The following is a 26,267-nucleotide window of genomic DNA, read 5'->3' as shown; positions in this document are numbered from 1 at the left end:
GGCTGAACATGGTCCCCATGGGGCTGTACATGGTCCCCAAGGGCTGTATATGGTCCCCATGGGGCTGTGCAAGCTCCCCACGGGCCGTACGTGGCCCCCATGGGGCTGTACATGGTCCCCAAGGGCTGTATATGGTCCTCATGGGGCTGTGCAAGGTCCCTATGGGGCTGTACATTGTCCCCATGGGCTGTGCAAGGTCCCCATGGGGCTGTGCAAGGTCCCTATGGGTCTGTACATTGTCCCCATGGGCTGTACATGGTCCCCATGGCACTGTGCAAGGTCCCTATGGGTCTGTACATTGTCCCCATGGGCTGTGCAAGGTCCCCGTGGGGCCGTGCAGGGACCCCACAGGTCGTGTGAGCCGTGGGGCACCGAGGGTGGCAAAGGGACCGACGCCGCCAGCGCAGCCCTTCCCCGGGGTGACCCAGCCCCGCCGTGCCAGGACGCCTGGGTCCCATGGGGGGGACGTGGGGAGGACCCGTGACATGTCCCCTCACCTCCTGACCTTGTTTCTCCCCGTGGCACGGCCAGGCGGGAGCACGAGGTCCCGGCAGCGTCGCCGGCTTCCCCTCGCCGTTCAGTAACCCGCTATTTTGGGCGCAACCTCATGACTTTCGGGGCCCGGCGGCGCGGGGCTCGGGGTCAGGCTGGATTCCCACCCCAGGGCCAGAGGTGGCACAGAGGGGACGCGCGGCAGCTCCTCGGCATCGCCGGCGGCGCGGGGTACCTGTCCCGGTGGCGCTGGCACCCCTGAGCCGGGCAGAGAGACGGTGTGGGGAGGGGGCAAATGGGGCACAGGGAGGGGGTGGCACTGGAGCCAGTGTGTCCCCCGCCACCCACCTCTGAGATCCCCCACCGTAACCCCCCCCGTCCATGGGCCATGGGTACCTCGCTGCGTCCCCCCCAGCCGGCCCAAAGCTGGAAGGTGGCAGCGATGCCCCGGGGACCCCCTTGGCACCCCCTGCCAGCCCTGCTTGCCCCCTAAGTCCGGGGCGATGTGACCCTGTGGGGCTGGGGGGGGGGTGTTGCACCCAGGCACCCAAGCGCTTGGGGGGGCGGGTTACCCCAGGATGGGGGGCACTTACCTGGCTGTGCCTGCGCCCCGGCCGCCCGCCCGCGGTCCCTCACATCGCGGCTCCCAGCGCGGTGCCCGGTAAAGCCGATTACGCGCCGGCTTTACGGCTCTCTCCTTCTCCCCGGCATCGCCTCCCGCCTCGCTCCAGTGCCTGGCACGGCCCCACAGCGGGGGGGACACAGGGGGGGGTCCCCTTGGTGGGGTGCCGGGGTGCCCCACGGTAGGAGCAAACCTGCACTCACTTGGGTGCTGCCCCCCCCGCCCCCCGCCACCCCGGCCAAGTCCACCCCATCCAGGGCAATGTCTGCTCCCCAAAATCCCAGGGGGAGAAAATCTCTGAGCCCTCTCCCCAAATTCCACCCCCTCCCCACCAGCCGGGGGGGGGGGGGGGGCTCCTGGCCCTGCTCAGCACCCCCTCCAGGGCACCCCCCCCCCCGGTGATTCGGGGTGCACGGGCCCACCCCGCTCTCCCCCTCTCCACCGTAGGGCGCGCTGAGCCCCAGCCCTGGATGGGGGGGCTGAAAGAGATCCCCCCCCCCACCCCGGGCCAAGAGCGAGCGCCAAGCTGGGGTGCAGCAAAGCCTCTCCCCCCGCCCCCCCCTGCCAAATTCCGCCCCCCAGGACAGATTGACGACAGCACGCGGGGTGGAAAGGGTTCAGCTGTATTGATTCTGCAAGGAAATACAGGCAGTAATACGGAAGCTTTGCAAGCACAAATACAAACGCGGTCTCACCAGATCCCGCCGGAGTCGGGGGGAGAGGGGGGGCTCATGTTGGGGACCCGATCCTGCCCCCAGGCCGCGCTCGAGGCAGGGGGTGCTGCCGGCGTTCCCCAATCGAGGCAAAAAGCTGAAATCTCCGTCACCGGCTGGATGGACCCTTGAAGAGAGGGGAGCTGCCCACGCCGGACCCCAAAATCCCCCTCACTGGGACAAAAAGCCTTTCTCAGCGCCCTCCTGGCAAACCAGCCCTGTCCTGGACTCAGCATCCTTGGCCTCATCCTTCCCCGAAACGGGCTCCCGAGCTCCCGCCACCGGAGGAGAGCCCAACTAACCGCGGCCGAGAAAAAAACCGGGGTGAACCCCACTGGATGCGGCAGCCCCAAAAGAGGGGGGTCCACGGGGTCCGAGCTCCATCACCCCATCCGTCAAATCCACCTGGTCCCGGGATGCAGCTCCGGTGGGTTTTCACTTCCCAAACTCCTTCTACATCCACGCTGTGCAGGGGGCCGGGAGGGGGCTCCCAGCCTCGGCTAAGGCACAACTGGGCTGTTTGATAAAAAAAAAATAACGAAAACCCAAAGGGCAAGAGGTGCCGGGGGTGGGCGATACAGTACGTGGAGCGCCGGGAGGGCGCACGCGGGCCAAGCTGGGGGAAATGCCCGCACGGCCGCGGAGAGACGCGGGGCGTCGCCCGCCAGCCACCCCCACGGGAGGCCCCCCCTGCAGTAAAATAGAAAAAAAATCCAAAAAAAAAAAAAAAAAAAAAAAAAAGAAAGAAAGGGAATTTTGGGTTTTCAGAAACCGCCCACCCCCTCAAAAAAAAAAAAAAACAAACCAAAAAAAACAAAAATAAGGGTTGCGGAGGTGCCGCGCTCTGCTCGAGACAGCGACCTCCACGGCCCGGCGGGACGATGGGCGCCAGCATCGGGGCTCGGCCTCTGCCCCAGCCCCTCCGACGGCGCGGCCTCTCCCGCTCCTGGATAAAAAAGCTTTGGCAAAAAAAGGTACAATCTAAAGAGCTATTAAACGACAATCTCTTCCCGCGGGGCTGTTCGGTAAACACGACTCCTCGGTGTCTTTGGCTGAAGTTTTAAAAAAATTACGAAGCTGAAAAGCTTTTTTTTTTTTTTTGTTTGTTTGTTTGTTTGTTTTTTTTTATAGAAATAGATTTTTTTTCTTTACAAAAAAAAAAATCAAAGCATCTTTTAGCATTTTTAATATATATATATATATATATATATAAAATTCCTGCTATAGAAAACAAAAACCCCAACCTTGGTTTTTGGTATCATTTTTTTTTAAAGGGGGGGAAAAAAAAAAATATTTCTTTTGCTTTGGGAAAAAAACGAGCTGGAGACGGCCAGCAAACACAGGAATGGTGCCACGGAGTTACATGATGCTGCAGTTTTGCACGGCCTGAGCCTGGGAGGAAGAAAGAAAAAGCAGAAAATTAGAAATAACCCCGTGTTCCTGGTTCCCATCCCTTTGCTCCGGCTGTGGGGGAGGCGGCGATGTCCATAGCGGGACCCTCCGGATGCCCACGGTGCCCGACCGCGTGCGCCCCTGGCTCTCGTCCACCCTTGGCGTACAACGACTACCCCTTGGCTGGGCTATTTCTAGCACTGGAGTCAGAAATTTGGGAATTAGGGTAATAATATTGACTAATAGCGAGGGTATTCATCTGCAAGTGCTGAAATATTCCTGTTCCCAGCACGGAGAGAATCACGGAATCGTTAGGGTTGGAAGGGACCTTAAAGATCATCTAGTTCCATCCCCCCTGCCGTGGGCAGGGACACCTCCCACTAGATGGGGTTGCTCAGAGCCCCGTCCAGCCTGGCCTTAAAAACTTCCAGGGATGGGGCTTCCACCACCTCCCTGGGCACCCTGTGCCAGTGTCTCACCACCCTCACGGTGAAGAACTTCTCTCTGGGCAACCTGGGCCAGTGTCTCGCCACCCTCACGGTGAAGAACTTCTTCCTAACGTCCAGTCTGAATCGTCCCAGCTCTAGTGTTAACCCATTCCCTCTAGTCCTACCGTTACCCGACATCCTAAAAAGTCCCTCCCCAGCTTTCTTGTAGGCCCCCTTCAGATACTGGTGGGCCACCATAAGGTCTCCTCGGAGCCTTCTTTTCTCCAGACTGAACAACCCCAGCTCTCTCCGTCTGTCCTCACAGGAGAGGTGCTCCAGCCCTCGGATCATCCTCCTGGCCCTTCTCTGGACATGTTCCAGCGCAACCATATCTTTCTTGTAGTAGGGGCTCCAGAACTGGATAACGCTGGGCGGTGGTGGAACATGGAGGATGAAGGAAGCTCCGGGGCTGCCGAGAGGGGCCGAGCATGGGATGGGGTGGGGAGATCAGAGAACCATGGAATGGTTCGGGTTGGAAGGGACCTTAAAGCCCATCCAGTGCCACCCCCTGCCCTGGGCAGGGACACCTCCCACCAGGCCAGGCTGCTCAAAGCCTCATCCAGCCTGGCCTTGAACCCCTCCAGGCATGGGGATGCTACGGCCACGTCCTTTTCCAGTCCCTCTTGGACTCCACGCTCCCCTGGCAAAGAGCCCGACAGTGGCCGGGGCAGGAGGAAAAGCGGAGAGGAGGAGAGGAGGGAGGGGAAGGGCCCCCCCCCGCACCAAGAGGGGCTGGGAGGGACCGTGTGGAGACCCACCGGCACAGGGAGAGCTGGACCCGGGCTCTGGCCACACCACTAACCTGCCTACGGGGGCTGGAGGTCCCCAGGAGGTAGTTCCTGCTCATCAGGCTCTCCCCAAGGCCGATGCCGGAGTCGCCGACGCTGCGGTAGCTGCGGGTGACGGTGACGCTGGAAGTGGAGGAGCCCGAGGACACGGTGTTGATACCGGTGTTCTGGCCGCCCGACTTCTCAGCCGGCTGGCCGCACGTGCCGCAGACCACCGTGCGCGAGCGCAGGTTGTATTCACCGGGGTCCCCAGAGCCACTGCAGCTACCCTAGATGGGGGCGGGGAGGGGGGGGACGACAGAGAGAACAACCTTGAGCACCCGCCTGAGCATCTTCTGCCCCGAGCACCCTGTCCTGGGCACCGCGGCAGCGCCGGTGTCACCCAGGGAGGGCTCTTCAAGTTGGTCTTCAAAGAAGGTCCGTACTCCAGCCATCCTCCCCATCATGTGGTTTAAAAATAATAATAATAAATAATAATAATAGTAATGATAATAATTATTACTACTATTATTACTATTATTCCTCCTCCTCCTCTTCTTCTTCTTCTTCTTCTTCTTCTTCTTCTTCTTCTTCTCCTCTTCTATTTCTATTTCTATTTCTATTTCTATTTCTATTTCTATTTCTATTTCTATTTCTATTTCTATTTCTATTTCTATTTCTTTCTATTTCTATTTCTATTTCTATTTCTATTATTTCTATTTCTATATATTTATAGTATTTATTTATATTTCTAATCCCAAATTCCCAGGGCTGGCGCACCGGGTGAACCGTCCCTGCTGCCCTGTCCTTGCACCCCGGGCTCTCCGCACATGGGAGACGTCTCAGCCGCGCTTCTCTTCTGCTTATCCAAGAGCATCCTCTTCCTCGCTGCCTGGGAGAGCACAAGCCGACTGCTTGCCGACGGGAAATGCGCTCTTGGAAAGGATTCGCCCTCAGATGAATGGGCAGCACTGGCTCCTCCGGCCAGGGATAATCGATATCCGTCTCGGTGCGGCTCTTCACATCCAGAGAACTCCAAGGAAAGCGGGCGATGGAGGCCTCATCCTGCTCCTGGCACACAGAGCCCCCGGGGCAGCGGCATCTGGCGGTTTTTTTGCCGGCGCTGAGGCACAGCATGGCAGCGATGGCACCTCTCCGTGCATGATTCCTGCAGGCGTCTCCTGGGCAAGACAGATCTCTCCCTGCGGGATGGGCTGGGGGGGTCCTGGGCTGCAGTCCCCCTTCTATGGGGAGAAGCGGCTGCAGCTCTGCTCCGGGCACGCTGCCTGTTCCCTGCCTGCTGCCTGCCTGCTCCCTGCCCGCAGCTCTTCCTGGTGCATATTTCAGCTCCGTGGAGGGGAGCGATGGGCCGGGAGGAAGGACAAAGTCACCTCTGGATTCGTTCCAGCCCCCTCGCGAAGAGGAGAGGATGGAGCAGCTGCCGCCGAGGAGCATCATCCATCAACTTCCCACCACCCTGCCCTCCACCTCCGAGCGGCGCGAGGTACCGGCTGGTCCTCCCTCCCGGCTCCTCCAGCCTTTTTCCTGGCAGGTCAAGGTTGCTCGGGGTCGGAGATGAGTTCCAGCAAGGTCCCTAGAGCTTTTTTGGCGAGCAGTGATCTTCTCCGTGTGCCAGAGCTCTGTCGGCTTCTCCCCCGTGGTTGTTCCCACAGCAGCCTCCCAACTGCCTTCTCCCACGAGGCCTCATCCTGTGCGGTGCTGAGCTGCCCCCCACCCTGCCGACCCCCCCCGCCAGCATCCCCCCCCCAGCACCCCTGGGACCAGCGCCTTCCCCAGCGCGGCACTCACGTGGTGATGGCGGTGGTGGATGGCGTCATCGTCGTCTTCATCCTCGTCTTCATCGTTGATGATCACGGTGCGGACCAGTTTCCGCATGGCCACCTCCTGCGGGGGACAGGAAAGGAGTTTGGCGGGGGTGGGGGTGGGGGGTTCGGTGTCTGCCCACCCCCTTGCGCCCCGAGCCGGTGCTGCCGCCGGGCTCTCACCTCCCCGTTGGAGTTGATGAGGGCAGTGCGCAGGCTGTCCCCGGAGCCCCAGCTGCTCTGGGCTTTCCACACCACGTTGCTGGGGGGGCTATGGGTCGCCCCGGCCCCCGAGGCCCAGATCTAGGGAGAAAAGCACAGAGGAAAGTGACGTCTCAGGTCTGCGGAGCCCGGACCCCAGGCATGCGGCTCTGTCCCCCCCAAAAAAGCCATGTGCCGAGGAGCCGGCGCCCTGGCTCCAGCCACTCGGTGTCACCAACCGGTGGCCACCACCCACCACCGGCTGGGTTTGGGATCTCGGCTGGATCCTTCTTCTCCGGGCAGTGACTCACCGTGACCACCTGGCCAGCCTTCAGGGTGAACTTCGGGGGGAAGCGGTAGGTGATGGGGGGATCGTCTCCATTCTGCCGCTTGATCTGCCAGTTCCCCATCGCCTGGTCCTGTGCGAGAGAGAGAGCGGCAACCTTGAGATCCTCCAGTTCCTCCCCAGCTTGTCCTCGTTCACCTCCTGCCCGTGGCTGAACCCCCAGAGGGTCCTCCCCGACGGCAAACGCACCTCGTTGGACTTGTTCCTGAGACGGACGAATCTGCCCTCCAAGTCCACCTCCTCCACGCCGACGCGGCCGCTTGTCCTGGCGTGGTGGGAGAAGCTGGTCCGACTCTCGCTGTCCTCCAGCTTCCGCTTCTTGGAGGAGCCCGGGGTGGACAAGTGGCTGCGGGACGCCCCTTTGTGGGAGGAAGGGCTGGGGGACAGCCTCAGCCTGGGCAGGAGGAGAAGGAGAGATGGAGTCAGTGGGGACACGAGGGCTGGGACCCCCAGAGCCCACTGGGCGCAGCTCCCCGCGCTCACCGCTCCTCCTCGCCCTCCAGCAGCTTGCGGTAGGCGTTGATCTCCATGTCCAGAGCCAGCTTGATGTCCAACAGCTCCTGGTACTCGTCCAGCTGCTGCTGCATGCGCGCCCGCATCTCGGCCATCTCCCGCTCCTTGTCGGAGAGCAGGCGCCGGTTGGTCTCGCGTTCCCTGGCCAGAATATCCTCCAAATCGTGCAGCTTCGCCTCCTTGGCGGCCAACTGCGTGGAGAAGGAAGGTGAGGATGGCTGCTGGGGACCATCCCCAGGAGGGGACCATCCCCGGGGCCGGGGGAGGGGGGGACATCCCCCAGCCTCACCTGCTTCTGCAGCTGGCTGACTTCAGAGGAGAGGTTGTCGATGCGGATGCGGGTTTGCTGCAGCTCCTCGTGGGCAGCACCCACCATGTTGCTGTTCCTCTCAGCCGACTGCTTGGCGTTCTCCAGCTGGAGGACAAGACCGGGGAGGGGTTGGCATCCCCAGCGCCTTCTGCCCACCGGCACCCCGCCGGGCAGGGTGGGGAGAGGATCGGGGAGGGGGGGGGGTGCTTGCTCACCTTCGCCCCGTAGGTCTTCTCCAGTTCCTCCTTGTAAAGCCTGATCTGGTCTTCATGCTGTCTCCGCAGCTCCTGCAAGGCTTCGGAGAGCTTGCTCTCGAACTCCCGCTGCCGCCCGTTGTCGATCTCCACCAGCCGGGTCTCGTGGCGGCGCTTGGTCTCCCGCAGCTCCTGGGGACAGGCCAGGGGACACAGTGTCACCTCGGGGTTGGGATCAGCTTGGGGATGGGGACACAACACACGGATTGCGGGGGGGGAGGGGTGTTAGCCCAAGCAAGCCCGGCACCGCACATGGCACCTCACCTCGCTGTAAATGTTCTTCTGGAATTCGAGCTCTTCCTTCAGTGTCTGCAGCCGGTTCTCGGCGTCCACGCGGCGCAACATCTCATCCTGCAGCTGCTTCTTGGCTTCGCTCAAGGCACTTTCCAGCTGCGGGGAATGGAGAAGGACCGTCAGAGCAGGCTCCCGGCGACTGTCCAGGACCCACCGCCCAGCCGTGCCCCTGGCACCGAGGGGACCCGGGGGTCCCTGGAGCAACTGGGGACAGGGCTGCCACCGCTCACCTTGGCCACCTGCCCCCTCAGGTCCCGCACTTCGGACTCCAGGTTCCTCTTCTCGCCCAGGGCCGTGGAGAGCGCGGCCTCCTTGGAGTTAAGTAGGGCCTCCACGTCCTTGAGGCGCGCCTGGGCGGTCAGCAGGTCCCCTTCCTTCTTGGCATTCCTGCAAGGCACCGGTGGCACGGGGCAGGGGGGTAAGCGGCACGGCGGGGAGGAACCAGGCATCGCGCCCCGCGCCCAGCACACCGAGCGTCACGTCCGCACCCCTCCGATCGCCCCCAGAAGAGCTGCGGGACTGAACCCTACACCCACCCGCCAAAGGCACCGGCACCTCCCGGCCACCCGTCCCGTCCCGCACCGGTTTGGATACCGGAAAGCAGAAAAGGTTGGGAAAAACTGGGGGAGCAGGAGGTGTCTCGGGGCCGTAACGCCCCGGTGCAGTATGCGCACCCGGGCCCGGCTGCACCCACTAGAGGTCAGTGCCGACCGGCGCAGCGCGGCTTGGCACAACGTGGGGTGGTGTGGCACGGTACGGCGTGGCATGGCATGGCACAACGTGGCGTGCTGTGGCACGGTATGGCATGGCATGGCACGGCGCGGCTTGGCACAGTGTGGCGTGGTGTGGCACAGTACGGCGTGGCATGGCACGGCACGGCGTGGCACAACGTGGCGTGGTGTGTCACGGTGTGCCGTGGCATGGCACAGCGCGGCGTGGCACAGTGTGGTGTGGTGTGACATGGTATGGTGTAGCATGGCACAGCATGGCGTGGCACAATGTGGTGTGGTGCGGCACACTACGGCATGGCATGGCACAGCGTGGTGTGGCACAACGGGGTGTGGTGTGGCACGGTACGGAGTGGCATGGCACAGCGCGGCGTGACATGGCGTGGTGTGGCACAGTACGGCATGGCATGGCACAGCGTGGCGTGGCACAACATGGTGTGGTGTGTCACGGTACGGAGTGGCACAGCATGGCGTGGTGTGGTGTGGCACGGCATGGCATGGCACAGCGCGGCGTGACACGGCGTGGCACGACATGGCATGGCACAGTGCGACGTGGCACAGCGTGGTGTGGTGTGGCACGGTGCGGCATGGCATGGCACAGCACGCCACAGTGTGACACAGTGTGGTGTGACATGGTGCAGGGTGGCATGGCACAGTGCAGCATGGCATGGCACAGTGTGGTGTGACGCGGTGCGGCACGGCATGGCACAGCATGGCACGGCGAGGCACAGCGTGGTGTGGTGTGACATGATGCAGCACGGCCTGGCACAGTGTGGCGTGGTGCGGCACGGCATGGCGCAGCGCGGTGTGGGGTGATGCGGTGTGGGGTGACACAGTGCAGCGCGGCATGACATGGTGTGTCATGGCACAGTGCAGTGTGGCACAGCGCGGTGTGGGGTGACGCGGTGCAGCGTGGCATGGCACAGCGGCCGCGTGTCCCGGCCCCCAGCACCGCTGCGCACCCTCACAGCCCCCCGCCATCCCCTGCCTCCATCCCCTCTCGCTTTTTCAGCCCCGACAGCAGGTCGAGGCCGTTTCTCAGAGGCGGCAGAGCCGAGACGTGCCGCGAGCCTCGGGAATTTGATCCGACTGAACCACCAAAACGCCACCTGACGCTATTTCGGCAGGGCCTATAAAAAGAACAGACCCTACGCTCTGTCTGCGGCACCCAGCGGCCGCCGGCACCGGGCCGGCTTGCGCTGTCGGCTCACGACGGGGATTGTCACCCCACCTCCCTGGAAATCGGGCGCGGGACTCATGGAGTTGGGATGCGCCCGGGAACCGGCGCCGGCTGCGGTGCCCCCTCGGCCGGGGGCGAGCGTTGGCCGCAGGCCGGTGCGTGGTGCGCATTCCTGGGGCGGCGAGCGCGCACCCGCGCCATGAGATCATGGGTAAAAACATACCAGGGAGGGGCCGGCGGCGGAGACGGGGCTCAGCCTGCCCCAGCTGCGGGATCGGGCCCCGGGGCAGGACGGGGCAGCGTCAGCAGCGAGATGCCGAGGAGGCGGCTCGACTCCTCTCCTCCTGCCCACGGGGACCGGGGACAAGCAGGGACCGGCGTCCCCAGACTTGCACGCACTTGGGAAGCTCCTTCCTTGGCCAACAGCAGGTTTTCCTGCGTTTCTTTCTGCTTTCTGAACACCGGAGACGGTGTTCTGAGATAATTGCGTGCCGTACCCCATGAACCCCCTTTGGCGGGGAACCGCGGTTCCGCCTGCCGGAGCCCGTGCCGGAGCCTGTGCCGGAGCCCGGCCGCTCCAGCCCACGCCGGCGGGTCCCCGCTCTTTTCATGCCAGTGACTCATAGGACAAAAATGCCATCTGGGAGTGGATCCGGAGCCCTTTGCGAGCAACGTTTGAGGCTGAGTTTTCCCATCTGGCAGCGGCTCGCCCTTGCAGCCAGCGTGGCCGCCCCGGCGCTGCCGGCGGGGTTTCATCCCGCTGTCCTGGATGGAGTTAACACTGGCGCTGAGCTCGGGGAAGAGCCTGCCCTCGGCATTTTGCTTCCTTAGCTCTTTGCTCACCGTGTCGGCTGCAGGGACTCGGGTACGACTGGGGGTCGCCGGCTTTTTGGGATGGGGCTTGTGGCACGTGCACCAGGCACATCCCGAAGCCTCCGACGACTCTTTAGGGAACACCGGTACCATTGATAAGTGAAATATGGAAGGGAAAACGCTGAGATTAGATAGATGCACTTGTGCCTCCGCAGCGGTGACAGATTCGCCCTCTCCAGGGGACCGGAGGCATCCAGGACTCAGGGCAAAACGCACCGATGCCTAGAAAGCCCCGTGGTAAATCCCAGAATTGAGGACAAATCCTTTTTTCCATACAAGCCTCCCGTGCCCGGCTCCGGGTTGCGCCAAGGAGGAGCAGAGCCGGGCGCCTGCCGGCGGGGCTGATTCTGGGAGCTGTTTTGCGGGAAGGTGAAGGGTGAGACGAACCCCTGCCCTGTCCTTTCGCCTCCTCCGGCGAGGCCGGGGCTCTGCGCGACGCTGCTCTCCGGGACCTGAGCATCTCCCGAATCTTCCTTCGAAACGCAGCCCTGACTCCCGACGCGGCAGCCTCCAGACGACGTTCCAACGCTCCTGTGCGTCCTCTCCGGCACCGGGACCCCCTCCTTCCCCATGCCCACCGCCCCCAGGCGAGCCCTTGTGCTCCCCGTTCCAGCCCAACCAGGGTTTGGATTTTCCCTTCGCCTCCCGTTGGGTCCTGCTTTTATTTCCCCCGCAGCCTCCCCGGCTCCAGCTGGCGCGGGGCTAAAAATAAAAAACTTTGGATGGCAGCTGCGTCGCTCCCACTTCCCTCGGCCCAGGGATGAAGAGGGACCGTCCTCCTCCTCCCCGGAGGGTTTCACCGGTCCCCCCATCCTGCCAAAAAGATCCCAAATCCTCTGCCAGCCAAAAGGGAAGCAGAGATCCACCCTGAAGGACACGGGCTCGGCGTCCCGCGGGATTTGATCCCCCGTGCTGGGAGAGCCGGGCGTAAAAAACAAGCATTTACCGAAGCCAAGAGGAGAAAAAACACAACAGAGGCACCAAATCCTCAAGAAACAAACGTCTCCAGAGAAAAGATGGAGGGGAAAAGGGGCCTCAAGACGTTTTTATTTTTAGCTTTTAAAAGCAGGAAGGAGGGGAAGAAAAAAAAAAAAAAAAGAAGAAAAAAAGAAAATCGCAGCTGAGCTGCCAGAAAATCCAAATGTTAATGGAAAGTTGGAGCTGCTCTGCCGGCACTCAGCACGGACACGGACACGAGCCGGCAAAGCTGGAGCGATGGCTTCAAAAAGGGCCGGGGGCTGAAGACGCTCGGGGCGGAGGGTCCCTGCAGAAGGATCAGGGACGGCGCCCAGGACCTGCCATCTTTCCCCTTCGCTCTGCCCCCAAATTCCAACCCCAAAAACCCCGCAGATCCGGGCTCTCCCTCTGGAAAAGCTGTCGGAGCCGACGGGAGATGAGCAGCTTTGGGCAGGTGCCCGCCGGGCTGGCAGGAGGGTGCCAATGCCCGCTCCGTGCGTTTTAGGGAACACCCTTTGGTTTCTCCCTATCCCTAATCCCCAGGAGCCGTTTCTGAAGCAGGAGTGGGATGGAGCCAGGGGGAGAAACGGGGGTTCCCTCCTTCCCTGCCTCCCATCGCAGCCGCCCCCCCCTGCCCCCAGGATGAGGTGCCAAGCTGGGGGGGCTCGCAGGCTCGTGCCCCGTCTATAAATCCTTTTACGCATCCACCGTTCCCCGGGGACGGCGGGTTTTTTCCTCACCTCGCTGCCAGGCGACCCCCCCAGCCTGCTCCTCCTGCCCCGAGCCCCGGCCCAACGCTCCCCCGGAAAAGGCCCCACGACAGATTTACAGCTGGGGAAACTGAGGCAAGAGAGGCGTCGAGCAGGTTTGCGATGGAGCCGATTGCTGGGAGGACCCAGAAAACCGGCTCTGCCCCACCTTGGGCTCGCTCTGCGCCGCGCCGTGCTGCCTCCAGCACCGGGGATCCGTCCCAGGGATTGTTCCCCCCCCTCCCAGGGATCATTCTCCATATCCCAGGGATCGCTCCCCCGTCGCAGGGATCCCTCCCTCATCCCAGGAATCGTTCCCCCTATCCCAGAGATTGCTCCCCCACCGCAGGGATCGCTCTCCCATCACAGGGATCGTTCCCCCATCCCAGGGATTGTCCGCCCTATCCCAGAGATCAGTCCCCCATCCCAGGAATCGCTCCCCCATCCCAAGGATCGTTCTCCCATCACAAGGATGGCTCCCCCTATCCCAGGGATCGTTCTCCCATCACAGGGATGATTCCCCCATCCCAGGGATCCCTCCCCCATCACAGGAATCGTTCCCCCTATCCCAGGGATTGCTTCCCCATCCCAGGGATTGTTCGCCCTATCCCAGAGATCGTTCCTCCATCCCGGGAATTGCTCTCCCATCCCAAGGATCGCTCCCCCATCCCCAGGATCATCCTCCCATTGCAGGGATCACTCCCCCATCGCAGGAATCGTTCCCCCTATCCCGGAGATCAGTCCCCCATCCCAGGGATCGCTCCCCCATCCCAGGGATCATTCTCCCATTGCAGGAATCATTCCCCCTATCCCAGGGATGATTCCCCCATCCCAGGGATCGCCCTCCCACCCACCGCAAGGATCGCTCCTCCATCGCAGGGATCACTCCCCCATCCCAGGGATTGTCTGCCCTATCCCAGAGATCACTCCCCCATCCCAGGGATCATTCCCCCATCGCAGGGATCATCCCCCCATTGCGGGGATCGTTCCCCCGTTGCAGGAATCCCTGGGACCCTCAGGGCCAGCGGGAGGAAAGGCGGTCTTGGGAAAACCTCTGCGGTGGGGCAATGGGAATGTGGCAAAGCAGCTTCTCCCAGCTCCTGACTCATCCGTGCCGCTGCGCCTTTGCCAAATCACCAGGATAAACATCGGCCGGTCTCCAGGCAGGGGAGCCGTAAATAGCCAGCGCGATGTATAGCGAGAAGAACATCTGCAGGGCGCCAGCATCCTGCTCGGCACCAAAACCCCGGCCAAACGGCAGCCCGGGGATGCCAGGGCCGGCGGGGTTCAAGGATACACGGGAAGAGCCCCCACCCTCCAGCCTCAGCTCTGCCAAAGCCCTTCCCGGTGCCAGGGTTGGTGCCGGCCATGCCGCACGCTCCTGGCACGTTCCTCCCTGGGTTTGTTCAGCGGAGCGAGAGCAGCTTGTTGGCATCACCAAAGAGCTGGACTTTCCCCGCGCCCCCCCCCCGCCCTTTTGGAATTGGGATCCGGCCTTTCCTTGCGTCCTAAAAATGAACCAAAACCGCTGCTTCGCTGGGAAGCAGAAAAGAGCGTTTTGCTGGGAGGCGGACGGAGCCTTCAACCCGGGGTTCCCAAAATCTCAGTCGCTCCCGTCCCTCCACAAAACCCCGTCCCCGGGAGCCTCGCTGGGAGCTGCGGGCGCATACAAAGTCCTGAACGTGATCCCAGCGGATACCTCCAGGAATCGGCTACCAACGCTCCCCAGGGAGCCTTTGGGAGTTTTTCTCCTCCGGCCGGGTACGGCAAGAGCAGCCGCCCCCCGCGGCCCCCCGCAGCCGCGCCACTCCTCACGGGGCTTCACCAGCGCCGCGACACAGCCATGCACGTGACCACGGCGCGGACCGATGGCCTTCCACCCCCCCGCTATTTAAAAACACCATTTCGGAGAAGAAATAGCACCCCCGCGGCTGGCGGGGGAGCCCCGCTGTCACTCGCTCCCCGTCCCGGGGCTGTCACGCCAGCGCTGGTGACTCATCCTGGCCTTCGCCAGCGGCTCGAAATGGAAATCCCAAGTCATCGAGCGACGTTGCTGTTTGGGCTGAGTCCCCCCTAGAAACGGGTGGCTTTTGTGGTTTTGGAGGGCGGATGGTTTTTAGAGCTGGAAAAGGGGGTTTTGCCGGCTCCCGTGTGGGAGTCGACGGGGGGACGGGACGGGACTTGGCTTTCCGCTGCCCACGCCGCGTTTTTGGGGGCCCCCGGTGAGGTTTGCATCGGGCAGCAATCGATGCGTTCGCGGAGACAAGGGGCAGGATTTATTCTCCGCGGACAGCGTGCCCCAGCGCGGAGCAGGGAGAACAGCTTTCCGCCAGGTCCGACGGCACCTTGATGCCTCTGCACCCCCCTCAATACCTCTGCACCCCCCTCGTTGCCTCTGCACCCCCTTTCCCAGCTGCCTTGAACTTTTCCGGGCTTTGCTCCCACGCGCAAAGAGGACACAAAGAGCCGGGAAGGCGCAAGCGAGCGGCGGCTGTTGGAAGCCACCAGCGCAGCCCCCGTCCCTGCTCGCGGCCGAGCCTCGGGGACGAGGGAGCAAACCGAGGGCAGAATTCCCCTGTTTTCCCTATTTTCCCTTTCGCCACCAAACACCTGGGCTACCTGGAACAGGCAGAGACCCAGGCCTCCGGGCTGGGATAACATGCAAAGTGCCACCGGTTGAAACTTGATTTCGGCAAACCGGTCCAGTTTGTCACCAGAGCCCGGCAATTTTGGCTGCAACGGCGCACAGGAAAAAACCCGGCCAGCGGTTTCGTCTCCGCGGGTCTCGAGGGAATTGGCTGATCCTGGGCTTTCCGGTGGGAGGGAAAGGCCTCGCTTGTAAAAACTGTATTTTCCATTGGGAAAAAAAAAAAATAAAAAAAAAATCCCCAAAGACTTTAAAAACCTGAACACCTCAACCGCTCGGAAACCGCCATCAAACACGGATCGGTCCCCACCCGCCGGCCCAAGCTCGGCACGACCCAAACCCGTCTGTTACGGTTATGAACCCATCCAGGATTGTGAACACACCAGCTCGGCTCTGGCTTTTTTGAATGACACTTGGTGGCCTGGACTTGAACCATCTTAAATCTAGAGGAAAGCAATAACGGCCTTTATCAGGAAAAAAGGAGCTCGCTCTCTGTCTCAAAAAAAAAAAAAACAAAACAAAAAACCAAACTGGAATTGTGCTGGAAAGACAATTTTTTTTAGACATAGCTCAAATACATGAATACGAGACCGTCCGCGTTGCTCATCTGCCACCTTCTGAGGACAAGGTTTTGGTAGAACGGGCACAAGAAGAAAGCTTGTTCTTCCAACCCAGAATTTGCTAATAATTGATAGTGTTGTATATAACATAAAAGCCTGTTAAAAGCGCAACCCTGCGTTGCGCGTCCTTCTGCCGTTGGGAAGAGGAGAGAACAAGGAAATCCCAAGTGTTCACTGCAACACTGGGAACACCCACGATGGCGACAAGCGCCGGTTTCTATCTTTAGTAGAATGGCCAAATATTCACCCAACAACTACTTTCTGGACTGAATTAAATTTAAGGGATTTCGCTCAGTCTTGACTATCTTGCTCCGACACGGCAAATCCCCGTTTTTGCGATAATGGGTTTAAGACTTAACGGGAAAGTTTTATATGTAATTTTTGGTTCCCCCCCCTCCCCCCAGCTTAAAACGACTCCTCGCGTTGCACCTCCGGAGAAATCCCATCAGATTTACTTTAATATACCCTTCTCCTGATGAAGGAGAAAGGCAAAGCCTATAAACCACCGCCTTAAAGGATGGAGACCACGTGCAGGTTCCCAGCGTTTCCCTGGGGGGATTTGACGTGGTGGGGGGAGGTTTTACAAAAGGAGTCAAAAACAGGGTGCTGAGTCGTGTTAAATAATGTCTTCGGGATGGGGAACGTTGGGGTGGGGGGGGAAAAAACCAGCCGTGAGCTCGCATTTCGCTGGGAGATGGCAGCTGAGGACGCGGCCGGGACCCGGGGCAGCGGAAGAGGAGCAGGGATGCAAATCCCAGCCCCCGGAGCAAGGAAACGCGTGGCCACCATGCAAACGCATGGCCACCATGCAAATGCGTGGCCGCCATGCAAACGTGGTGGCCGTCTCCCTTCCCTCTGCGCGCATTGGGTGGGGGGAGCCGAGGGCGATGCCAAATGCAGAGTTTGCAGCTCCCAGGCGGGGCGATGGCGAGCAAGGAGGAGGTTGCTCTGCTCACGGGGACATGGCTGCACCCCAGGGGCGAAGAGCTGGGAACAGGGACCCTGGGCAAGAGGGGACGAGGCAGAGAGGACCCAAGAGAGGGAAACCAGGCAACAAGCTCAAATTCTCCTTTTTCCTCCCCAGCAGCAGCAGCTCACCCCATGGAGGAGCTCCATACGAGCCGGCAATGTGCGCTGGTGTTGTGGTTTGGGACGGGATGCCACCCAGAGGGATGGGGACAGGCTGGAGAGGTGGGACCGTGCCAACGTCATGGGGTTCAACCAGGCACAGGGCAGGGTCCTGCCCCGGGGTGGGGGCAGCCCCCGGTGCCAGCCCAGGCTGGGGATGGCGGGATGGGGAGCGGCCCTGAGAGAAGGGCTTGGGGGCGCTGGGGGGTGAGAAGCTCAACACGCCCCGGCAACGTGCGCTGGCAGCCCATGAACACCCCCCAGCCTGGGCTGCATCCCCAGCAGCGTGGGCAGGGGGGCGAGGGGGGGGATTCTGCCCCTCTGCTCCCCTCGGGGGAGACCCCCCTGCAGTGCTGCCTCCAGCTCCGGGGCCTCGGCACAGGAGAGACACGGAGCTGTGGGAGCGGGGCCGGAGGAGGCCCCGGAGCTGCTGGGAGGGCTGGAGCCCCTCTGCTGGGAGGACAGGCTGAGAGAGCTGGGGGGGGTCAGCCTGGAGAAGAGAAGGCTCCGCGGAGACCTTGGAGCCCCTTCCAGTCCCTCAAGGGGCTCCGGGAAAGCTGGGGAGGGACTCTGGAGCAGGGAGGGGAGCCACGGGACGTTGGGAATGGGTTGAAACCAAAAGAGGGGAGATTGAGATGAGATGTGGGGAAGAAATTCCTTCTTCCGAGGGCGGTGAGCCCCTGGCCCAGGTTGCCCAGAGAAGCTGTGGCTGCCCCATCCCTGGAGGGGTTCAAGGCCAGGTTGGACGGGGCTTGGAGCCACCTGGGCTGGTGGGAGGTGTCTCTGCCCAGGGCAGGGGGTGGGACGGGATGGTCTTCAAGGTCCCTTCCCACCCAAACCATTCTATGGTTCTATGGTTTTCCATAAGTCCGGGTACACAAAGCTTCTGGCCAGTAAAATTTGCTTAAGAAACAAAGCTGGGGATTGTTGGATCCAGCTGCCACCCATCTTCCTGGGAACACAAAGGGTTTTGCCATCCCGGCTGTGGGAGCGCAGATAAGGGCGGGCGAGGTGTTTACACTGCCACAAGGTCTGTTTGCATGCCACAGTGGCGCGGGCTGCGCCGGGGCCGCCTTGTTTGCCCACTTTGGCCGCCGGCGTGAGTCACCGCCTCCATCGGGGTGGCTGCCGGCATGGCTCCGAACGTGGATGCTGTTGGGAAAAGGGCAGCTCGGTGCGGGGAGAAGCGGGAGCAACCGCGAGCGCCGGCGCCTCACTGCGCTCTGCCGTACGCAGCGGGTCCCAGCACCCCCCTGCCCGCCCTGCGCTGTGCCGGGGCGAAACCCAGAACACCTCGGCGTCCGTGCGGGGAAGAACCGCTTCTTCCAGGGCTGCAGACGCGGCATCCCTAGAAAGTGCAATTTAGCCCCAATTGCAAACGGGGCCACTGCAAGAGGCTCCAGCCTCCCCATTTTCCCCCTCCTGCTCAGCCCCCCGGACCCACAAGCCGGTGGCTTTTTGCACCGGAGTGACAGAATTGAGGCGAAAAAGCAGCGCCGGTGGCTAGTTGGGACACGCGTGCCGCAGTTTCGCCTCCCTGCCCTGCGAACGGGGGCTCTGGGTGCATCTCGGCCTGCCAAAGCACCGTGCCAAGGAGCCAAATCTGCTCCCCCCGCCCAGCACTCCGCTTCCCCCCCACCGGCCCAGGGCACGAAGGCTCCACATTGGACCCCCCCTAATTTCTCCTGGAGAGGTGACGGGGGGAGTGAGCGCAGCGCGGTGCCCCGCGGCGGGGGGGGGAATCCTCGCACCCCACAGATGCTGCCAGGGAGCGGGTTATCCGCCAGCACCCGGCACGGCAGGAAGGAAGGGGCAGGCGAGCGTGACTCCGGAACGGGGGGACCTCGGAGTGCCGGCGGCGGCCGCACCCTGCTCCAGCCCGAAGACGTGCCGCCGAGCGTGACTCATCTCCCCGCTCCTGCCCCGCTGCCGGGCTCCATCCTCCCCCTGCCCCGCTGCAACCTCCCCACGGAGCGGGGCAGGCGTTCAAAACCCATGGAGAGTGGCACGGAGGTTTTATTGCCACCATTCACCTCCTGCTTCGCCACCGGGCTGGATCCAGTGCCCTCCCCAAAGCTACCGGCGAGCCCAGAGCTCGGCCAACAGATTGCAAAGGAGAGGGGGACAAGCGGCTCTTCCCAGCGGGGACTGGGAGCTGCAATGGGGCAACTGGCTGCCCCCAGTGCTGGAAAACAGCCGGGCGCCCATGAGCACGAGAGCCAAGTCTCCTTCAGGCTCCCACCCCTTTGAAGCCCTCACATTACGCATCCGTGTCAAGAGCTTGGCCTTTTTTTTTTTTTCTGGATTTACGTGACTCAGAGCTGGGGCTTTAAGGGAGAAAGTGGGTCCCTGAACTGTTATTAATGAAAACCCCAACAAATTTGCGCTACGGAGGCAGGGAGACGCCAAGCTTTGCTCGGCCGGGGTGGGGGACACGGAGCTGGACGGCCGGAGGAGGCGGCGGCTGTTGAAAGCCGGAGCCGCCGCGAGTGGCTGGAGCTGGCTTTTGTCCAAGAGGGTTGGGAGACCTGGGCTATCGCAAACCCTCTCTCCTCCAGAGGTGCTTCTGCGCCGCTCGCAGCCCCCGTGCAAAAATTCAAAAAGCTTCACGAGAGCTCGTTGTTTGCGCCCAAGCCTGGCTCCGACACCTCTCTGCAGGGACACGGCGCCAGCCCCTGCAGCGGTGCCAGCCCCGTAATTAAGCAGGGTAAAGTACAGGCTGTGGGGCACCCGCCGCGCACCCTCCCCGGGAACTTTGTCCCTGTTGCTATCGCACCTCCTGGCTCTAAATACGTGAAAGGGGCAATAAAGCATCACAGCTGGCTACGGCTGGGACGATAAGCCCAGCCACAGGCGCCTTCGCCTTCACCTTGGAGAGGAAATCGGTTTACGGTCGGCAGCGGGCGATGCTGACTCAGCGCCGCTCGGGAAGGCGAGGTGTCCTAACCCCAGCCTGGTTTTGCGGCATCCCTGCGGGCTGGGTTCGATGCACTTCTTCAACCGACTTCCACTCCCTTTGGCTCAACCTTAACACCCACGGCGCACCACGGGGCTCGCAGACGTGCTGCGACACCCTTCACACACCGAAACAGGGTGGGTTTTTTGGTTTTTTTTCCCCAGGACGGCAGAGAGCCGGGCTGCGGCGCAGGGGGCCGCAGCTGCCGCCGCAGCCATGGGAGCGGGGGGGACCGCGCCAGCCCCCGGCAGTTGTTCAGCATCACACTGGGGCTATTCAGCCCCGGGGGGTGGGGGGGTGGCAGGAGCGGAGGCAGGTGGGTGCCCAGCCCTGACACCCCGGTGAGGGGCTGCGGGCGACTGGCGGCAGCTGCGGGCAAGACAGGGGTTTCACATGGCACCGGCCTCGGCTGTTTGGGAACGCGCCGAGCCCGGCGCAGGGGAAGAAGCTCAAAGGGCCTCGCGACAAGAGCAGGACGGGGAAACGGGTAACGTGGCCGGCGGCAGGACAGCAGGAGGCGATTCCCAGCTCTGCCATGCGGAAGCCCATCCCAAACCCACCGATGCTTCCCGGGGATCTCCTCCATGCCAGCCCTAATTTTGGCCAGGAGCAGGGGAAGAGCTCCGGTGGCTTCCTCCTACCGCGGCTGCCAGCAGCAGGGAAGGAAACGGCAGCTCCCAAAGGGCACGGATTTAGCAAAATAAGGAGCTGGCAGCAGCTGGGGGTGCCGCACCCCGTCCGCCTCGCACGCCACGGCCGAGCACTGCGCCGGGGAAGGCTCTCCCTTCTGCCAGGCTCCGAATTTAAGCGTTATTGGGATTCAGACAACCCAAGTGACGCACACGAGGCTGGAAAAAAAAAAAACACACTTGTGGCAGCAAACGCAGCCAAGGGCAGGCTGGGACGCGCCGCAGTAGGCGCTGTACGGGGGACGGACGCCTTCCCGCAGCAAAACCAGCCCCTTTTCCCTCTGCAGTCGCTCCTCTAATCCCCCACCTCTGAGGCCGAGGGCCTTAATTTGCCGGGGTGGATCCTATGGTAATAAAAAAAAAAAAAAAAAAAAAAAGGGGTTTCCTCCCGTTCCCCTCCTCCCCCGGGACAGCGAGGGGGTAACAGAAGTGTGTGGAAGAGGCCGGTGAACGCAGCCAGCGACGGGAGCAGAGCCGGGGAGCCTTTTCCTGCTCGGGGAGCTGGGAAAAAGCGGGGCTGGATATTGGCACAGATAAGAAATAATATGTGTGTGTCGTCCCCCCCCCAAAAGTAACGAACAAAAGCCTCAGCCTTGAAGCAACAGGGCTTTTGCCACGGCGCCTTTCAGCCCCGCAGGGAGGGCAGGGGCTCCTGCCCATCCCGAGCTGCCGGCTGAGGATGTCAGGGGAAAATAAATCTGTCCAGAGGGCTGGAGACTCAGGGAGGACGTGTTTAAGAGGGTCCTCGAGGGACACGGAGGGTCCCGGACCAGCCCAGGCTCCGCGTCTCCCGCTCTCCCAGAGCATCACCCGCCTGCACAAACTGTTCTTTGTTTTCTCGGAAAGGGCAAAGCCTCCTCCGAGCCAACCCGTCCCTCCCCTGGCGGGGTTTCTATGAGGCAGAGCGGGGGGGAAAGAGCCCAGGAGCCTGAGGTTTCTCCCCCACGCGAAACGTTCCAGCGCGAGCACATGGCTGCTAAAGGCGGCAGAGAGGCAGCGCCCAGCCCTGCGGCAAGGAGGCTTATTTAGTGATTTATTTCTAATCTTTTTTTTTTTTTTTTTTTTTCTTTTCCCTTTTTCTTTTCCTCACCAGTAAACGGGTCCCAGTTTACCTGCTCCTTCCCGGCAGGTCATCACTGAACCCAGCACGGGGCAAAATCCACCTGGGATGGGGAAGGGCTGTGGGGCTGACCCTCCTGGCACCGTCGCTGCCACCACCTTTGCTCTGCCCTTGGATGAGCTCCACCGCCCGCCACCTCCCCCCACCCTCAACCCTCTTCAACAACCTTTGGAAAACAGGCGATTTTTCCTCATTAGGGCCAGAGATGAGATCTAGGCCCGGGGAGGAAGAGGCGCTGCCAAGGCACCGGCTTAATCGGGTTAGGGGCTGCAATTCAGGAAGCCATCGCTCATCAGCCGCGCTGCTAACGAGGGCTCGGTTCCTGTTTCGGAGGAGGGAGCCGGCCACAGCACAGCCCCCCCTTGCCCACGGGAGCGGGGCACTGGGACCCCCCCCCCGGGGCTCCTCGCCTGGGGATGGAGGAGCCCAAGGGCCGTATCCATACACCCCCTGCGCCCCCGAATTGGGGCTTGCGCTGACAAAACGCCTCCGCCTCGAGGATCTGGGCTGGGGTGAATCCCTGGCGAAGCCGGGCGAGGGCTGCGGCTCCTGCTCTCACCCCGTGAGTCAGGAGCCAGCTCACGGCGAGGGGGCGATGGGCAGGACCGGGGTGCAGAGCATCCCTCCGCAGCAGCCCGGTGCCGTGCTGCAGCCTGAGCCCTCTAAAACCACTCACCCGTCCCTCCTTGGGGACCGCGGGTCGGGGACACCTGGGATGGGGACATTTGGGGCTGGTCCTGGCTCTCCCCACGCGCTGGGAGGGGACGATGCCAGGCGTTGCCAGCACCCCTGAGTCACCAGCCACCCTCAGCGCACCCTCTGCTTCGCCTCAAACGCGGCTCTGGCACAGTCAGCAGCCGCACGGGGCCGGGGAGCCGGCAGTGGCCTGGGGACACGGGTGGGTGGCACGGGGCCAGGCAGCGGTCCCTTGGCCGGGGGCACAGGCAGCGCCAGGCTGCGCAGGGATGAGGATGATGGTGGGATGATGCGGGTGATTTGGGAAACCCCTCTTGGACCTGCACCGAGAGCAGCCAAACAGGCAGCGGGAAGGGAAAGCTGGATGGGAAGGGTCCAGCCGGACGGGACAAGGGGGTGGTGGGAGGCAGAGGACGGGCAGATGCCCGCACCTCTCGACCCAGCTCTGCCCCAGGCTGGCCAGACCCTCCTCCACCCTGGCAGCTCTCGCACCAGTGCGTCAGCGGCTGGTGAGACCGGTCTCGGGTTTGCACGCCCTGTCCCCTCTTCCCCCACCCCAGATGGGGCACCCAGCTCCTCTCCCTCCCGGGGAGGCTCCAGCACCGGCACTGGGCACCGTGCCCGCAGCCAGACGCGCCGTGCCCCGACACCCCCCAGCCCTCCCTTCTGCGCAGGCGAGACAACCCCGGTGGCGGGCAGCGGCGATGCTGCGGGTGCCGATAACACGGCCCCAGAGCCGCCTGCCCCGCGGGAGATACCCAGCGCTTCCCCCGGGGCTGACGGGCAGAGTGGGGCGAGCGGGGGGCTGGCAAGTTAGTTATTAGCCAAGAAAAGCGTCGCTGCACCCAGGTCAGCAGAAATGCCCGGGCTAACCCGGGGCGGGCAGGCAGAGCCGGCAGGATCGTGGAATCATGGAATGGTTTGGGTGGGAAGGGACCTCAAAGACCGTTCCCCCCCCGCTGCCCTGGGCAGGGACACCTCCCACCAGCCCAGGTCACTCCAAGCCCCGTCCAACCGGGCCTTGAACCCCTCCAGGGATGGGGCAGCCATCGGTACCGATGGCACCGGCACACGGGTCCTTCCCGACCCTGTGAACGCTCCAACCCATCCGCAGGGTCGGGCTCGCGGCTGCCCCATTGCCAAAAATTTCGGGGCGCCCCAGCCAAACCGAGCCCTAAGAGCAACATCGCAGCGCGGCAGCTGATCTGTGCCCCTCTCTGAGGGTCCCCAGCGAGACGAGAGGAGCCGCAGCCCCTCTGCAAGGATTTTGGGGGTTGGAAAGCGGCTCTGGCACCACCGCCCAAGGAAGCGGGGACACGCCAGAGGCAGGAATGAATAGCACCGGCTTCCCCCGGCAGAGCCGCTCTTCCACCTCGCGCACTGTGACTCAGAGGCGACTCACCCCATCGAAAAACCTCTCTCCAGAAACCCTGCTTGCCGCCCGTCCTCCAAAACCAGCCATCTGAAACCCCACCGAAACCTGCCCTCAAACCGGCTGCTGCTCTTCGGGAATCCCCTCGAGTCGAAGCACTTTTTTTTTTTTTAGGGGGATCTGTCAGCATTGGGGAACGAGCACGGGGAGCTCCGGGAGCTCAGGAAAAAAGCTTAACGCATATTTTTCGCGGGGCCGGCTCCGCGGCGCGGCCGGCTCCGGGCTGAGCGCGCAGCTCTCGGCCAGGAACGCAAGTCGGGCATTTTTTCCAGCCCTCGAAAGATCGCGGCCAAGATAGTTCTGGGTTTGCATAAGGCAGCAAAGGCCTTTAGGCAGCTCAGCCCCTCGTCGCGCCAGCTCCCGGGGATCCGGCGAGCGGGACGGGCGAAGCCGCCTTATCTAAGGACAGAACCGCAGCAGCGCACGGGAAATAGAAAGCTAAATATAAAACACCGCCCGGCTTTCAAAGACAGCTGGAGAAGGCTGCACGTTCGCTCCCCTCCCAGCAGATAGAGTATTTATGGCATCTTCCAAGGACGTTAATTTTAGCCTCATTTGGTACCGACTCAAAACCGGGCGTCCAGAATAAGAGGGAAAAGCTCAAATGGAGGAAGAGGGGGTTGTCCCGCCCGGATCCTGCCCTGAGGCAAAGCTGAGGACGGAAAGGGACTTTCCATGGAGCGGGATGCCGGGAGCTGAGCGTGACGGGGCTGTGGTCCCAGTGCCGCACGGGCTGGCAGAGCCCCAGGGAAGCCCCGCGGCCGGTCCTTGCCTGGCCAGGGGTGTGACAGTGGCCAGGGAGCCCCGTGCAGGGACCCGCGTCCTCAGGGGACCCGCGCTGGGCATCTGCCACCGTCCCCAGGAGGCACCCGACGGCGGCAGGGAGGTGGCAACGCGGTGAGCATGTCTGACGTCAGGAAGGGAAAGAGATAAACCTGACGGGAAGGGGCTGGGGGGATTCGAGCCTCAAAGCAGAGCCGGAGCACGTCACCCAGAGCCAGCCCATGGGACGGGAATGTGGGCGCTGCCCGGGCACTGCCGGCCCCAGAGCGGGGGACGCCGCAGAGCGGGGACAGCTCGGCACGGGGAGGGTTAAGGCGAACAAAACCCGAGCAGGTTCTATAACGGGTGCCAAAGACAGCAGAGGAAAATAGGACGAGCAGGCGAGATCTGTGGGCAGGACAGAGCCAGCTGGCTGGCACCGCTTCCCGCTCTGCGCTGGAGCCTTTGGGAACTGCTCCAGGATGACGAAGGCGGAGGGGCCGCCATCCCCGCGGCGCACAGTCCCTCCCCAGGAGCCCGGGGCACGTCCCCTCAGCCCCAGCCCCGCGCTTTGGCGGCTCTGCTCCCCGATCCCCCCTCCAAGGGCATCCCGGCCAAAGATGGCGCTTGGAGGGGGAGCAGGAATGCCGGGAGAGCTTCCCTCCTCTCTCGGTCCCCACCACGGACGCTCCTGCCCCAGCCGGGTCACGGGTTTCCCCTCTCCCTGCCTCCTCCAGGTCGCTCCTTCCTCCCTCCCGTCTCCCTGCCAAGCATGACGACAGTGACCGTCCCGCCACCGTCCCCCCCTCCCTGTCCCCAGGGCACTCACCGGGCTTTCAGCTCCTTGTGCTCCTCCCGGACTTTGCTGAGCTCCAGCTGCAGCCGGGCTCTCTCCTTGGCCACCGAATCCAAGGTCTTGCGGGCATCCGCCAGCTCCGACTCGTAGGCGGCCTTGATGCCCGAGACCTCGCGGCTCACCACCTCCTCGGATTCGGTGATGCGGAGCCGCAAGCCGGCGTTCTCCAGCTCCAGCGAGCGCACCTTGTCGATGTAGACGGCCAAGCGGTCATTGAGCTCCTGCAGGTCCTCCTTCTCCTGCAAGCGGGTGATGCGGGTGGGGGACAAGGGGGTCCCCGAAGCCCCGCTGCGGGTGCTCCTCTTCTGGGAAGGCGTCGCCATGGGGCCCGGTGTCGAGGCGAAGGACAACGGCACAGGTCACGGCTCGGCGTCCCACGCCACCCACCCAGCTGTCTCGGCTGCTCCTGGTTGTGTGAGTGACTTGCTTATATCCCAGCTGGGCTGTGCAGCGGGAGGAGGAGCGGCGGGAGGCGGCGGGTGGAGTCACCCGGGCCCTGGGTGGAGACAACCCCCTTGCATCAGTCAAGGCCATCGCCTCCCAAAGGCTGGAAAAGCATCCCTGGGAAAAGGGGCCTTGGGAGGGCGGCTCTGGGGGTTTGCCCCTTGCAAACACCCTGCGCCCCCCCCCCCTTTTCTGCTGCAGTTCCCCCGGCCGAG

At 62.6% G+C, this 26,267-nt stretch overlaps 1 protein-coding gene across 1 annotated transcript; it reads right to left on the bottom strand.

Annotated features, from left to right (window-relative positions):
* Positions 1–1,721: 1,721 nt before the first annotated feature.
* LMNA (lamin A/C) lies at positions 1,722–26,092 on the bottom strand. The gene is made up of 12 exons (XM_074566245.1): positions 25,582–26,092; positions 8,446–8,602; positions 8,186–8,311; positions 7,883–8,053; positions 7,647–7,772; positions 7,328–7,548; positions 7,034–7,238; positions 6,810–6,917; positions 6,481–6,600; positions 6,284–6,379; positions 4,510–4,764; positions 1,722–3,219 (listed from the first exon to the last, which is right to left on the bottom strand). Exons 1-12 carry the CDS (start codon positions 25,929–25,931, stop codon positions 3,187–3,189), a joined length of 1,968 nt encoding a protein of 655 aa, XP_074422346.1. The 5' UTR covers positions 25,932–26,092; the 3' UTR covers positions 1,722–3,186.
* Positions 26,093–26,267: the final 175 nt, after the last annotated feature.

The sequence above is a fragment of the Larus michahellis genome, chromosome 24, assembly GCF_964199755.1.
Source record: "Larus michahellis chromosome 24, bLarMic1.1, whole genome shotgun sequence".
NCBI classification, from domain to species: Eukaryota; Metazoa; Chordata; class Aves; order Charadriiformes; family Laridae; genus Larus; species Larus michahellis.
This window is presented reverse-complemented; position numbering and strand designations above follow the sequence as displayed.

Bases quoted from the DNA above. Each gene is read 5' to 3' on its own strand.
- LMNA (XM_074566245.1), bottom strand. From the start codon at position 25,931: ATGGCGACGCCTTCCCAGAAGAGGAGCACCCGCAGCGGGGCTTCGGGG. The intron at 6,918-7,033 runs GTGCGTTTGCCG...TCTCTCGCACAG, and splicing joins TCAGGAACAAGTCCAACGAG to GACCAGGCGATGGGGAACTG. The intron at 6,380-6,480 runs GTGAGAGCCCGG...TGTCCCCCGCAG, and splicing joins TCATCAACTCCAACGGGGAG to GAGGTGGCCATGCGGAAACT.